The 15,358-nt window shown below is 50.7% G+C and overlaps 1 protein-coding gene across 1 annotated transcript; it reads right to left on the reverse strand.

Moving 5' to 3' along the window:
• Nucleotides 1–6: 6 nt before the first annotated feature.
• Fads1 (fatty acid desaturase 1) lies at nt 7–14,292 on the reverse strand. Its single transcript, XM_055613979.1, has 12 exons — nt 13,953–14,292; nt 12,132–12,242; nt 11,425–11,622; nt 10,727–10,828; nt 10,334–10,462; nt 5,642–5,702; nt 3,959–4,035; nt 3,074–3,171; nt 2,794–2,890; nt 2,501–2,580; nt 2,295–2,420; nt 7–2,036 (listed from the first exon to the last, which is right to left on the reverse strand). Exons 1-12 carry the CDS (start codon nt 14,163–14,165, stop codon nt 1,985–1,987), a joined length of 1,344 nt encoding a protein of 447 aa, XP_055469954.1. The 5' UTR covers nt 14,166–14,292; the 3' UTR covers nt 7–1,984.
• Nucleotides 14,293–15,358: the final 1,066 nt, after the last annotated feature.

Raw genomic sequence — 15,358 nt, forward strand, 5'->3', positions numbered from 1 at the left:
TTTTGGTCCAAATTAATTTTTATTTTTCAGCTTCATCAGGATGTGGTAACGACATTGGCACACAAAGATACTGACGTTAGGCCCAATGAAAGGAAATGCCTTCGGCCAGGAAGTAGAAAGATGAAGGCAATAAAGATAGACATGGAAGCTAGAGTTTTAACAAGGTTAAATTCAGATGTTCTGCCACTATCTACATGAGCAGAGGTGACTTTTCCTCTAACCCTGTCTTATCTGTCAGTGGATTGAGATACCTTACTTTACCACTGTAACATTCTGAGTCTTGTCACTTGATGTCTCCTGTGGCTATGCAAAAGCCACAGTGAAGGCTGAGGAGGGAAGGCCACAATGGTTCAGATGCTCTGAAGCCCTGGTCTTGGTACAACAGAGATCACTGGTATTTGCTCAGACTGGCAGCTGATGGCTCAAAGCCAGTGAGCTACACAGACTAGTGGTGCCACACCCTTATCCCAGGAGTTAGGGAACGGGCATGGGGAGGGATCAGCACCTATTCTTGAGGGAAGGAGCCAACACACCAATCGCTGGAAAATATGTGAACTCTTCTGGAACCTGCCCTCTCTGAGCATTATCCTGGAAAACTCTAGGAACCCTGCCTGTCTCTATACCATACCCCAGCATCCTTCAACACCTTCATCTGGACCACTTGCCATTTCTCCACGAACATGCACTGCACTTCGCCTTCTGGCTTGAGGCTCTCAAATTCCAGACAGAGAGATGGTTGGTATGCATTAAGGAGAATACGTTGAGCAAGCAACAGACTAATGCCCGTGGGTTTGGGGAACGGGAGCATGAAAGTGGATGGGCAGGCTAGGACTCTCCAGGTATGTTTTTTAGAAGGTTCCTATGTTTTTTAGAAGGGTAAGTTAAACCGTTCTTATCTTTTACAAACCAGAAGATTACAAAACCCTATTTATTAGACTGTCATACTTTGTCAAAAGTTATCCTAAATCCCTATCTGGCCTCCAGTAGAATAAGACACTTGAACAAGTAGAGAGACGAGCTGCCTTGCTGCAGCAGTGACATTCACAGACCTCAGTTACTAATCTTCCTGTTTGTGACATGGAACTGTGCTATATAATGCTGGAACATGACACAGGGATCAGGGACCCTGCAGCTGCTCAGAGCCCTGACACTAACAGAAACCCCAGTCACTGTTGATGAGTGTTTTGTTGAACTTAGAATTACAGGCTGGGACACAAAAGGAAACTATAGGAACCTAATTGTTCAGTAGAAGGAAAGACCTCATTCCTTGCTTGTGTATTCCTTGGGGACTGATTAGAAGAAGCGAATCAACAGAGTTTTAAAGACCAGTAACTCTGCCATCCATTTTGTCAAGAGCTAGGATCTAATGTTCTCTCTAGAACCTAGATGGAACGAGACAAGAATTCTGTGTGCCAGGATCCTCCAGAGCCAAATGCCTCCCAAACCACAACCCTAACCTTTGCCCTGCCTGCTTCTGAAACTAAAAAACAGCTTCTCCAGCAACCAGAGGCAGACATGGGCACACCCAGCCCTCAGCAGCAAGCTAAGCTCCTGGGCAGGGAGCTGTGCCAGGCCTCAGGATTCTATGCATGAATGCCCCTTTCTAAATCTCGTTCAAAAGGGGCATCCTGACCCTCCCAGACTAACAAGGAGGGTGGAGAGACACACAGCTTGGTGAGACGGGCTCACCCTTTACAAGAGGGGAATAAATATCTAGTGCAGGGTCCCTACTTTATGCTGGGTTTCATAGGTCCCAACCATTTGCCTCTGCCAAAGTAGAAGAAACAATAGCTTTTTATCCCTACCCCAACAGTTCTCCCCTCCCTCAAATTCAGTACCTAGAAGGCAAAACGGGCAGGAGTGAGCACGAAGATCTATGCCTCCTAACCCTTTAAACATCAGATTCGTAGTGGCATTGTCCCTCAGACTCCCTCGCTTTGGCTCCAGTTGTCCTCTTTCTCCCCCAGATGGAGGACGGCTGCCGCTATTGGTGAAGGTAGGCATCCAGCCAGAGCTGCCCAGACTCCTTCAATGAGCTGCAGGGACAACAGGAGCAGATAGGGAGGTGGGGGTTGAGCCACCTACCTGCAGACATGTCCCCTTCCCCTCGGAGGCTTTACTCCCTTGCTTGGTAGAAGCCATGGCCTAGACACAGACCAACACCACCCTGCCGTTGCCATGGCAATGCCATTGCTAATGACCAGGAACCCTTCCTGTGGCTCCCCACCCCGCTTTGTGCCACACGCCCACTATCCTTCCTATTCCTACTGTCAACTTTCCAAGCTCATACTCACTAAACAATATCGGCGAAGGCTGAGAGGAGGGGCTTGGACTCATACTTGATGCCGTACTTGGCGCACAGGGATCGCACCAGGGGTGCCACTTTGTGATAGTTGTGTCGGGGCATGGTGGGGAAGAGGCTTGAAGGACACAGAGTAGTTAGTGGCTCCTGCTCCTCTGCCCCACCCCCACTCCCCGCCTCCTAGGTCTCCCCACTCACTGGTGTTCAATCTGGAAATTGAGGTGGCCACTGAACCAGTCGTTGAAGATTGATTGGTGAACATTGCAGGTTGCCTGCAGCTGGGGGAGAAAGTTGAGGGAGGGCAGGCCTCCATGTCAGAGCACTCAGTCTTTCCTAGGGGGGTTGTGTGGAACTGTCCCCTGTCTCTGGCCACCCTCTTCAATGGGAGAAATCTCAAGCTAAGAAGACTTGTTTGAGGAGACAATTTTGCCTATTGCTGTCCACCACCCACCCTTTTCAGTAGTGGTGGCACGTCTTCCCAGTCTTCTTACCTGGGTGGAGACCCAGTCCACATTCCGGTCATGATCGATGTGCATGGGGATATGGTTCATCTGAGTCACCCACACAAACCAGTTGCTCTCCAGGAACCTGTTGAATATGGCATAGGGCCAGTCACTACAAGCAGAGCACCTAATTCTTATTCTCCAGTAGCAACACTAGCCTGCAAGTCTCCCAAGCCAACTCCCTGAATGACCCCTAAGGCCCCAGCATGGCTCCCAGACCCATCGCCCCAACTTTCCCTGCCAGCTGCTACATTTTATCAGACACTACCTGACAATGAAGAAAAGACCCAGGAAGCCTTTCAGCCCCAGCAGGGGCACGTAAGTGAAGAAGACACGGACATAGAAGCTGAGCATCCAGGCCAAGTCCTGCAGTGGGAACAAAAAAGTGGCACTGTCCCAGCAGCTCCTGCTGCTTTCCTTCCCCAACTGTTTGCAACAGTCCCCACCTCCTCCCGTGTGGGGGTGTTATGGCACTCAGTGATCCTCAGCTCCTCTTAGCCACCTGCCCTGCAACATCTAATGGCACTGCTTCTATTCCAGGTGCTACCCCAGCCCCCTGCCTGTCCCTTCACAGGGGTCCCCAGTCTCCCTGGCTACACCTCCCCATCCTGTCTAACTGCTGCCAGATGAATGTTCCAGGACCAAGTCTCTGTCTAGGTCACTGATTGAAGCTCCAGGTCCTTTTCTGTAGTGGACCAAGCCCTATGCTCTTCCCCAACACCTGAGCCCTCTGCACTGAGACCAGCGTGCTAGCTCACACATTGGTTCCCAGCTTTTCTGCTCAGACCCTGTCTTTCTTATGTCCTTCGTCTGAGGCTAGCTAAAAAAGCAGACCCAGCCAGACCCCAAAGCCTCTTCTGGCTGCATGTCTTCTCTCAAGTCTATCACTTTCAGCTTCATCCTACATTCCCTGAGAGCAGGGACCATCTCATGCTTTTCCCTCATTGCTCTCTGCACACAAAGCCTTGCATGGGGAAGCTGGGCAACAGTGAGCCCAGGCCATTTGATCTTATCTAGAGAGGAGCATCTCTTCCTGGTTCTATTCTGCTCTGTCCGGCTTAGGGTCAGTCTCCTTGCTCCACAGACCACACCTTTTCCTGTGCAGGGTACTAGAGAATCTGGCATGTGGGATTTTTGGGCCAAGGATACTCACCACCCATTTCTTCCGCTGAAAAACAAAATAGAAAATATACCACTGGAAGTAAAGAGGTAACAAGGCTGGGGGTCCAACTGGGGAAGAAAAGGAGATGGAGAAGGCATGAGCAACCAGGGGTCAGAAAGGGCTGCTGTGGTAAGATGATCCCCAGCATAGGACTACCTCCTGTTACCCCTCCTAGCTGCCTTAGTGCTCCTCAATCAACCACAAGCTGTGGGTCCTTGGGCAGGAACACAAGCCTAAAAGGCCAGTTCTGTAAGGGGATGCCAGGGAGGCTGAGGGCTGGGAGCAGGATCCCTTCCTGTGGAGGAGGGCATGGGGGAGCTTAAGCCTCAAGCATGGAATGTACTCTATTCCCAGGCCTTTAAAAGGGCACATTGATACTTCTCTCGATGCCTGGACCACAGCCCTGCCCCTGCAGTCCTGTCACATTCCCACTGCCCCACCATGTATGTCAAAGGGCAGGGGAAGGACTCTGTTGACCCATCACAGTCTAAGGCACAACTAATGCTATCCCAACTTCTACATGACAATCCCCACCCATAGCTTCTTCATCTTGATATGCCACAGATTCTAAAATTCTTTTCTTTTCTTTCTTTTTCTTACTTCCCTCACTCCCTCCTTCCTTCCTGAGATGTGTATGAGGCGCATGTATCAGTGTGAGACCTGGCACACATGTTGAGGTCAGAGGACAACTCTGCATAAGTTGGTTACTCTCCTTCCACTGTGAGTTCCAGGGACTAGACTTAAGCTGTCAGGCATAGGCTTTTAAGCCATCTCACTGACCTTCCATCTTTATTTTCTGAGACAGTCTCTCACTAAACCTGAAGCTATTCTCGCTGACCAATGAGCCTCAAGAACTTCACCTGTCTGTGCCCTTCACACCCTTCCCATCTCCAGTGCTGCAGTTACAGGCATGTGTCATAACCCCTAGATTTTTTATGTGGGTTCTAGAAATCCAAATTCAGGTCCTCATGCTTGCAGTCTCTTCATCGGCTGAGCCATCTCCCTAGGCCTAAAATTATTTCTGATGGAAGTCTTTGCCCAACCCTCCTACCATCTCCTGCTTTCTCTAGAAGGGGCACTTGACAATAAGCAGATAAAACCCTTCAGTTCTTCCCCCGTTCTCCTTAAAAAACTTGAAATCAATACAGGTGTGAAGGCTTGTGCTGATACAGCAAGTCTGAAGCCAACTTGAGCTACAAGACCCTCTCAAAGCCAAAACAAAACAAGACTCATTAAAAGTAGCCCCCAGCCCCAAAACTTGAAGTCTTAAAGGAGTTTTAAGGCCTAAATTTGGGGACTATGCAGCAGGCTCTTATAGCAGGGAGTATATAATCAAAATGTCTTCTCAGTTGCCACCTTTCTTCGCAGGCCCCACTGCCTGTCATCTTAGCTGACCTCACCACTGTGTAACTAGTTTTAAGGCAAGGCTTAACACTAAACCAAGAGGCTCCTGCTAACCGCTCAGTTTCTTCTTGGAAGAAAGGTGAGACTGGAGGATTGAGTTTGGCCCCCAACACAAATGACTACCCAAGCATTAGCCTGTTGACTTTACTCAGTGGGAAAGGCCATCTGCTCCCAAGTGGGGAGTATCAGCAGACAGTACTTCCTCCCAGGCCTGTCCTAGGGGAGTCTGCTCCTCCCATGGGAACTCCTATCCCTGTGGCTGACACTCACTCAGGAAGAAGTACTTGTGCTGATGGTTGTATGGCATGTGTTTCTTCTTTTGTTTCCCAAGCTGTGAAGAAACAAACACGAGTCAGCAGCAGAGACCAGGCTCCCATTCCCCCACTGAGTCTCCTGCTTTCTCTGCTCTGACACTAAGGCCTACTTCTGGAACCCTTAGCTTGATGCTGCCATTGGAGGGCTCTGGCAGGCCTGGAGTAAGTGGTCCTGCATGGTGACCTATGAATGTACCGTGACAAGGAACACACAGGAGTGTACACAACATAGTCTACAGCATGCCTATGGCTATCTAAACTCGGTCACATGGTTTCCAGGTACAACCTCTCCTGATTTTGGTACTTTGGATCTCAGACTCTTACGGAAAACTATTTTTGCCTGTATATGTATCTTGAGTCTTTCCATCACAATCTTTTGGACTCTTTTCTTTTTTAGCTCCTGTGTACGGGTGTTTTACCTGCATCTATGTCTGTGCACCAAATGCATGCAATGCCTGTGGAAGTCAGAAGAGGGCAGCAGACCAGCTGGAGTTACAGATGGTGTGGGCTTCCAAGTGGGTCCTGGGAGTTGAACCCAGGTCTTCTGGTAGAGCAGCCCATGCTCTTAACCACTGAGCCGTCTCACCAGCCTCTCTTTTGGACTCTTGACTTCAGCATGAACCTCCCACCCCAACCCCTTGAAAGTTTAGTAACAGATGTCGAAAGGTTACCAAGAACAACCTGACAACCTGAGGGCTTTGGCAAAGCTTTGCCCACTGGGTGGGTTACTTTATTTAGGTCAAGCTACTGAACAGACTGGCTGGGAGTCACCAGGCCACTCAACCATCCCAGAGCCCCTTACATGGGTTCATATTTGCTCTGTTGTCTCATTCTTTGCCTCTGGCTTTTCTTGCCCAATTAGATTTGGTGACCTCAACCCAGAGCACAATCTGGCTTATCTTCTCACATGTTTACAGCCTTGTCCAAAAATAATTCATCAAAACTTCTTCTGTGCAAGCTGAACTTTGGCTAGCTGAGACAATCTTTCTACATTTCTGGAGTCATTCAACAAGCACTAATGGATAAGCCATTCCTAAAGCCAGTCACTGTCTGAGGTGCTGAGGGCATGGAGGTGAAGAGTATGAAACTCGGATCTTGTAATCTGAGGAGATGAGTGGGTAATATATTTGTAAAGAGTTCAGGATCATTTACAGATTACAGACAGGAGAGCAGGACAGACAGAAAGGCAGCAGCTTTACAAAGATGCTCAGGCCCGCCTTCTCTTGGTCCCTGATAACCAAATAATGAGAAGTGCCAGGAATGGAAAAATCCAAAGAAATGAAGTCAAAGCACAGAGCACATCAAGAGCCAAAGCTCTTGAGACCCACTACACCAGAAAGCTAAGGAAAGCCAGGTTCCCCAGGCCCTTTGAAATTCATGGTAAAGCCAAGGGTATGCCAAGATCTACTCTATAGTCCAGGCAGACCTTGAACTTGACCACAAAGGGTCTTCTCTGTGTTTTGTGTGTGGTAGTTTTGTCCAGAGGTGGAGAAGTAAATTTCAGATACCATTACAGGGGCAAACGGAGCAGGGATGGGCTAGGCAGGGTGCTATGTTCAGTGTGGTGCAGTGGAGTTTGTTCCTCAGGGGCTCACGTGCTGCATGCTTGGTCACTAATGCAGCGATGCCAGGAGGCACGCCTTGCTGGGAGTTGAGGAAATCACCTTCTGAAGGTGTTCCTGTGATTCCAATGGGATCCTACTGAGTTCCCCCTTGAGAGTGAATTGTTTTAAAGACTATTCTGGCTTCTCATCTCACCCCAATTCCTTTCACAGCCACCCCCACCAAAGTCTGGCATCTCTCACAAGGCTCTTCCTAAAGACAAAATTGATGGAGCTGCTCTATCTTGAGCTTTCACTCTCTTAAAACAGTGAACTAAACAGATATCTTTCCTTTATAAAGTACCTAACCCCAGAAAGTGGGCAATTTACCAGATTAGAGGGGTCATAGGTGCTGGAGAATTTGATGGAATTAGCATTAAGTCTGGGGACAGGTAAACAAGCTATACAACATCAGCCAAGGAGATTCCATAGAAGAAAAGCTTCCCTCTTGGTTGGTGGGGTGAGTAGGGGACCTCTGTGGGAAGGAACTCTGTCCACTGCTGCCTCCTTAGACAATGATCAAGTACATTATAATTCACCCCACTGTGCTTAGATGCTCAGGGGTCAGACGGTTGAGGGCAAAGGTCTCCTGTGCCTCCTTGTTCTCCAGGAGTGTTAAGGAGACATTGGGCAGATGCCCTTAAGCTAGGGCATCAATAGTTATGCTGTCTCCAGAGACCAAACTAAGCCCACATTCATTCATTCATTCATTTTCATCTTCTCTCTGTGAGAGTAAGGGCTAGACACGTGCATGTGTGCAGGTGTACTTGCGCATGCATGTGACGATCAGAGATCAGCTTTGAGTGTCTCCATTGTTCTCTATTCCTCAAGCTGGAATCTCTCACTGAACCTGGAGCGCAGTTTTTGCTAGACTGGCTGGCCAGTGAACCCCCAGGATGGGCCTGTCTTCACACTCTTCTCTATTCCTGGTGTTGGAGTTAGTCACAGCTGCTGGGCCCAGCTTACTCAGGTGCTTAAGACCCAATCTCAGGTTTTACCAACTTTACCGACCGCACCATCTCCCTAGCCCCTACTCTCTCATTCTGATGTTTGTGGACTTGAAAACCACAGTGCCGAGAACCAGCAAAGGCCTCCAGTTTCCTTAAACCATCTGTGTTGACAAGAGAGGTCTTTAGAGCCCCACATTCTTCCTGATGAGCAGTCTGCCCTGTTTCAGAATGACCCGGGCCAGTTTCCCACCATGCGCTGCCGAAGGGGCAGAGGGAACACACATAACAAACCAGCAGAAGCTGGTGCTTGGGAAGTGAGAAAACGGGAGCATTAGGGACAGATTTAGAGTGCCCTGTGCCAGCACAACCAGAGCTGCCAAGGCTCTTCCATAGTACATCTGAGCCAGAGAGGACAGGGCAGCCAGACTACCTTGAACTCATGCCGAAGAATGAACTGTTCAACAGCTTAATTCAAACAGCTGCCACTAGAGGGGAGGGGAGCTGGCAGAGCTCGGGAAGGTTTTTAATTAACTTTTCAAGGAATTCTGCTGGGCATTTGGAACTTTCTATTGCTTATGCCAGGCCAGTTCACCAGCTCCCCACCCCGGGGACATTCTTCCTTCAGCTCACAGCCTCAGCTGACTTCCCAAGGCCAATGCTGATCACACTGGAAGGCAGGCTAGGCTTAGGAGGGAGGGAAAAGGGAAAGCTGTAGCCACAGAAATTGGTTTTGGGGTGTCCACATATGCTCAGGTCCCCTGTATAAAGTGGCATGCTACTTGCAATAACTGACACATGCTCTTCCAGCATGCCTTACATTAGCCCTGCAGGCTGGGAGACGAGGCTTTCTTTCTCCCCCCTTTGAGACAGGTCTTGCTATGTAGCCCAGGTTAGCCTTAAACTCTTAATCCTCCTCCTTCTACTCCCCATGTGTTGGGATTACAGGTATGTGCCACCATGATTGGTTTCTGTCCTACCTTCCCACCTGACCTCCCTTCCTCTCTTTCTCTCTCTCTGGTGCTGGTTTTGGAACGAAGGGCTTCACTCAAGCCAGGCAAGTGCTCTGTCACTGAGCTACACCCCAGCCTCCCTCCAGCATATAGTAAATCAGATACTATGTAAATGTTATGTAAAAATAGTTATTATAATGTGTTGTTTAGGAACTAATAACCGTCAGGGAGATACGACTTCCTGAGAGGGCTCAGAGGGTAAAGCGTTTTTGAGGAAGCAGATGACCCGAGTTCAAACTCTGGAATGTGAAAACTGTCTCTACTAAGTTGTCCTCTGCCACATGCTCCCACACAATAATAAAGTAAAGTTGTGCTGGAGAGAAGGCTCAGCTGTTAAAGGCTAGGCTCACAGCTAAATATAAAATAAAGTTGAGAATCCCAATAAGGTTGGTGAGATGGCTCAGTGGGTAAAGGTATTTGGTAGGCAAATCTGGTGACTTGAGTGTCATCCCTAAGACCCACATACAAGTGGAAGGAGAGAAGGGACCCCACAAAAGTTGTCCTCTGATCTCCACATGTGTACCCAGGACACATGTGCCCACAGTAAGTTAAAAGCAGCCTGTGAATATTCAGGATGGATGTAATTCTTTTCTGAATATCTGCTTAAATCCACTAATGCAGAATGTAAGGATACAGAAGCCTGCTGTATTCAGAGGGAGCATTCTGAGCACTGCTGTCAGAGATGTGAGGCAGTAAAGTCGTAGGCAAGGCAGGCTCTGACACAGAAGGGTGTCTGATGTAAGAGACAAACACCAAGAGCAAGGGAGTGCCTTCCTGGAGCAGGGGAATCAAACAGCACCTAAGAGCTGCCTTAGTCATTTTCAAAGATGAGCAGGGGCTTGCATAGACTCTCCTGTAAACCCACTGAATCTTTTGTAGAATGCGGTAGCTTCCTGTGGTAACTGCTGACTGACCTGTCCTGAACAGTCCCAGTTTACAGCCTCCTGCAAGCCTGCCTTCAAGAAAGCAAAAGCCCTGCAGCCTGGCCCATGATGGCCTGCCTCCTCTGATAACACAGAGCAAGCACTTTCCCCACAGCCTGCACAACAGGCTACTCTGTTCCCCTCTGCAGCGACACGCAGCTCACCTCCACAGAGAGGACCTTCCCCAAGGCAAAGAAGAGGGGATGCATGTTGATATCGGGGTCCTTGCGGAAGCAGTTGGGCTTGGCATGATGCTGGAAGTGCATGTGGTTCCACCAGCTGGCAGGAGCCCCCTACAGAGTGAAAGCCCAGCGTGAATACCCTGCTTCAATCCTTAGCACCCACACGACAGCTCTCAACTGTCTGTGACTCTAGTCCTAGAGGATCTGATGTCGTCGCTTATGGCATACAGACAGACATGCAAGCAGGGTATCCGTGTACCATGAAATAAATAAATAAACTTTAAAAAGAAAAGAAAACCCAGTGTTCTGAGCGTTTCTCCCACCCGAGCAGCCATGAATGACTGGGATCTGGGGGAACCCCATCATCTCATTGACCTTCAGGTGGCCAATCACGAAATGATGTAGCAGGTGGTTCCATGTGGAGGTGCCGAAGACTGACAGGTGCCCAAAGTCATGCTGTAGCCAACCTGCCTGGGCCTAAAACAGAAAGGTTAGTGCTCAGGGCAGTCCACACTGAGGGTCCCTCTCACAGACCCCAGCAGCCTCTTCAGCCTCTTGACAGTGGATTGCTGTACCACCTCAAGGGAACACACTGGGATAAGCCATGGAACCTGGGTCCCCATTCCCTCTTGGCCAATGGGTCACAGGTGAGCTGAGGGAGACCACAGTTCCTGCTTTTGTCTGAAGTGCCATGACTTAGGACAGACTGACATTCAGAACACGGACTGTTAGTCCAAATCCTGGTGCTGGACTGTATGTAATTGGCATGCTGGGTGACATCGGCAGTGGAAAGGCAGCCAAGCACTGGTTCTTGGGCATACTTGGACTGTGGCAGAACCTGAAGTTTCAGAGAACAAACTACACAGGAAGAAGGGACCTGGGGAAGAGGAGCTGGAGTGGCTCTGAGTGAACCAAAACTGTTCAGGACTAAAGAGCAGACGAAAGTCACACACAGCACAATGTGTGTTCTCTCCCTGTACCAACTCTCAGATGTTTCTGCAGATCCCAGGAAGGATTCTTGGCTTTGTTATTTTCCCTAGGAATTCCCAGACTGGCCAGCCGTAGGCACTCACCTGAACTGTACTGAGTAGCACTGCACAGAGGATGAAGGGCACCGTGGATGTTCCAAAGATCCAAAGAGTGAGCCAGGCAGCCACATCCAGCAGCAGGATGTGGAGCAGGTAGAACAGGAAGAAGAGGTGGTTGGCCTTCATGAGGCCCATGCGCTCCACTGTAGCCCGCAGCTCCCGGAATTCGTCGGTTAGTGCTTTCTGTGGAAGACTGGGGCTATAATTCTTCCCAACCCTCGAAGAGAACCTCCCTTGGAGGTGGCTGTGGCAAGTCCACAGTCTTAAGCAAAGATACCCTGATGGGGAAGGGTGATAGGAGAAGCTACTATGAATGGCATCAAGTCTGGCAGCTAAACAGACTTAATTTGGGTCCCCAGTGTGTAATTTCTGGCTCTGAAGCTTAAACACTGTGAGCCTCTGTTTTCTTACCTGTACCTATGTAAAGATTAGTATATAAGGTTACATTGGTACATGATGCTCAGTAAATAGGTCTGCTGTCAGTGATGGAAGAACTAACTAGTGATGGTAGTGCTAGTGACAGGGAGCATCAGTAGTGGTGGCATTGGAAGAAACATAGGTTCCTGCTCCAGTGGGCTTATCACCCCATGACTACTTGAGACTCCCAAGAACTGTCACCTGTGGTCCTAGGCAGGCATCTGCCCCCTCTCCCTCCACAACCAAGTCTCCAAACAGCAAACAGGGCCTCTCACATTCTTGGTGGGTTCAAAGCTGGGCTGCTCCGGAGCCAGCTCTCCAATCAGAAGAGAGTTCATATACTTTCTCACAAGGCCCTTATCGATGTGGAATGCCACGAAAGGATCCTGCAAGTATGGGAAGAAGACAGTGAGGACCCCTCAGGCTCCAAGGCCATCCTCCAGGCCAGCAACAAGGTATGCACCCACACTCTAACAAAGGCAACCTCCCTTGGCTACGTACTTCCAGCTGCCTGTCAGCCCCAGATCACCCAGCATTTGGGTTCCCACTGAAAGGGCACTGCATCAAAGAATGGAAAGCCTCCCCTGGATGCCACACAGAAATACCTGCCCAGGCTGGCCCTCATGTCTCCAGACACGTGGCTCAGGAACTTAGTACAGGAGAGAAACAGGTTGCAGAACTAGGTGGAGCTATGAGGCTTTTGTTCCCATAATACTTTTAACAAGTCCTTTTCTTTCTTGGCCAGCTTCTCTATAAACCGCGATGAGGAAGACTCCCTATGCCAGAGCTGGGGAACTGTGTACATGTCTTCCTCTTTTGGGCAACGTTCCCTACTGCCCCCAACACTGACCGTTCTTTGCTATGGGAGTAGTTGGCTGAGACAAGGTGGGTGGGAGGACTTTAGGTCTGAGGGAGAGAAGCTGTAAGTGGAGGCGGAGTCTGTGGGCAGTGGCACCACACATCCAAACCAATAGCTGTCTTTGCCATGAAGTCCCAGGCCTCCAAATCATATTGAATGGGAAGCCCAGACTGTGCAGATCTGCTCCATCTGCTTGTGAGTTGCTGGAGGACTGCGGGGCTGCTTGGACTCTGGAATGGTCACTTCTAGTGACTGGCTCATTCTAGCCTGTTCTCTAAGGCTGGTTTTTATCAGTGTCCTCCATCTCTAACTTCAAGAGTACCTCTGGTGACCCTTGGAGCACGTTAGACTGGCAGAGAAGGAATAAGAGGCAGGGAGATGGGGTTAGGGAGTTAGAAGACAGATGACCCAAAAGTAGGGATCCAGCAGTTGGCGATCCTGCCAGAGTGTTCTGCCCCGACTTTAGGGTCCCAAGAAGTAGGGTTCCCAGTCGGACCCTAGGCTCTGAGGGAGGTTATGTCTATATAGAGAGAACAGGGCCACTAGACAGAGGCTGGGGGCCGCATTGACTCTGCCGGCGGTAAGCTCCAAGGGAAAGGGGACGTGCTCCTGCGACGTGTCTCTTCCCGGAAGAGTTGGAGACCTTCCCGGCCTACCGCCAAGTGATCTCGCACTAGGGATCCCAGGACAGTTCTGCGATTCCAACCTAGGAGTATGCGGATGCAGACGGCCCCAGTGTGGGCACACGGCTCCGGTTACTCATTGTGACTAATCCCTGCAGGCTTTCCTGGACCCTACCCTCAGGGCTTCACAACGTACAGGGAGTACCAAACCACGGGGTTCTCAGTGTCACCCCTATTGCGAGCGGTCTTCTCCCGCTCCGGACCCCGAGTTGGCGCTGGCTTTCTAGGTCAGACAAGGCTGCATTTACCCTCCCTCCCCTGCAGACAGGACGTGACTCCCTCTCCCTACACTGACTCCTCCTCCCGCTGCCCTGGGCAGCACCACGGTCCGGGCTCCAGGCAAGTTCGCTCCCTCCTAGCCCAACTCAGGATCCAATCCACGCCTGAGACTCCAGAGGCAAAGCACGGACGCGCAGCCAGCCCTTTGTTTGAGTGAGCACATCGCCTGGCCTCCGTCCGCAGCCTTGGTCTCGCGCTTGCATCCCGGGTACGGAGGCGTCTCTCCCCGCCAGTTTCCCGCCCCGGGTACAGACGCACCAATTGTCCGCGCTCACCGTAGCATCCTGACCGGCGTAGTGGCTGATGACCCGGGAGCCACCAGGGTGGCGGCGGGTGAAGTCGCTGATGTTGTACACCTTCCGGTCGATCACGAGCCATCGCTCCTTCTCTCTCCCGGAGCGCTGCGCCACCTCCTCCCAAGTAAAGTAGCGCGTTTGGTGCAGCTGAACGGAGGCCGGGACCGGGGTCGGCACCGGGTCGGGAGCCATAGCTGTCCTGGTCAGGGAATCCGGAGCCGGAGAGGCGCGCGCTCGGGGCCTCGGGGCAGCGCACGCCGGCCTCGCAAACCAGGGGAGCGTCGGACTGCGGCGAGCGCGCGCCCGGAGGCCGCCGTCCGCGCGCAGGGTTTTCAGCACCCTTGGCGCGGACCGCCGAGCCCCGCGGCGCGCGCTCCCATTGGCTGAGCCGAGTGGCGTGGGGCGCGAGCTCCGCCCCTCTCTGGCCAGCAAGGACCGGCGCCCCTGGAGGGACTCCGGCTACTTCCAGCGGCCGAGACACGCCCTCTCGCGGGTGCTTGAAAGCGGTCTCCAGGCAATCCCACTGCTGACTGAACATCTTAGGGACTGACAGGATAACGGTTCGTGTGGGTGTGCCACAGCCTGATGCAGCTGAGGCGGAGGCCCCAAGTCTGCGTTGAAGCTTGCTGTGGACGTATGGGAGAGAAAATCGTTTCCAGGCAGGTTCTCATGTAGCCCAGGCTGGCCTCAGACTCACTGTGTAGTTGAGAATGACCTTGAATTTCTGATTCTTCTGACTTTTGGGGGATCTAACCCCGGTCATTGTTTATGCCAAGGCAAACATTTTATTAGTCTCCTACCCCAAGGAAACACGTGACAAATTAAACGGAGCTTTGAGCAACGAAACAGCACCCACCTTCATAGCAAGGGGGGGGGGTAAATGGTAGGTGTGGCCAGAAAGGGGCTTTACATAAAGAAATATCCTAATCGCCTAAAGTTCCAGGCTTTTGCATCACGTGAGTTCGAGCACTCGCAACCCAAGGCTAGCAGAAGTCTTGTCTGCAATGATTTGCCAACACTTTTGACTTACAAGAACGTAGTACTTAAGAACCTCGAGATGGCTTGGTGTGATAAAGGCCCTTGACATCTAGCCTGAAGACCTGAGTTTAATCCCAGAGACCCACATGGTAGAGGAAGAAAACTTGTTCCACAAATTGTCCTCTGAACTCCAAGCATGCTCACACACCCACAAAATAGAAGGGGGGGGCTTAGGTTAGCAGGAAATAGAGAGAGAAAAAAGCTTTCTTGATGACAAAGGAGGCCTGGCACATATCTTTGGAGAGCTGTCTGGGTCTAGGGTGCCTGCTGCTTCAGGAGGCAAAGTTCTTGATCATCTTTACTCAGTGAGAAAACACGGATAGTTTCAGGACATGGATAATTTCAGG

This window comes from Psammomys obesus, unplaced genomic scaffold (genome assembly GCF_907164565.1).
Source record: "Psammomys obesus unplaced genomic scaffold, mPsaObe1.curated_primary_1811, whole genome shotgun sequence".
Lineage (NCBI taxonomy): Eukaryota > Metazoa > Chordata > Mammalia > Rodentia > Muridae > Psammomys > Psammomys obesus.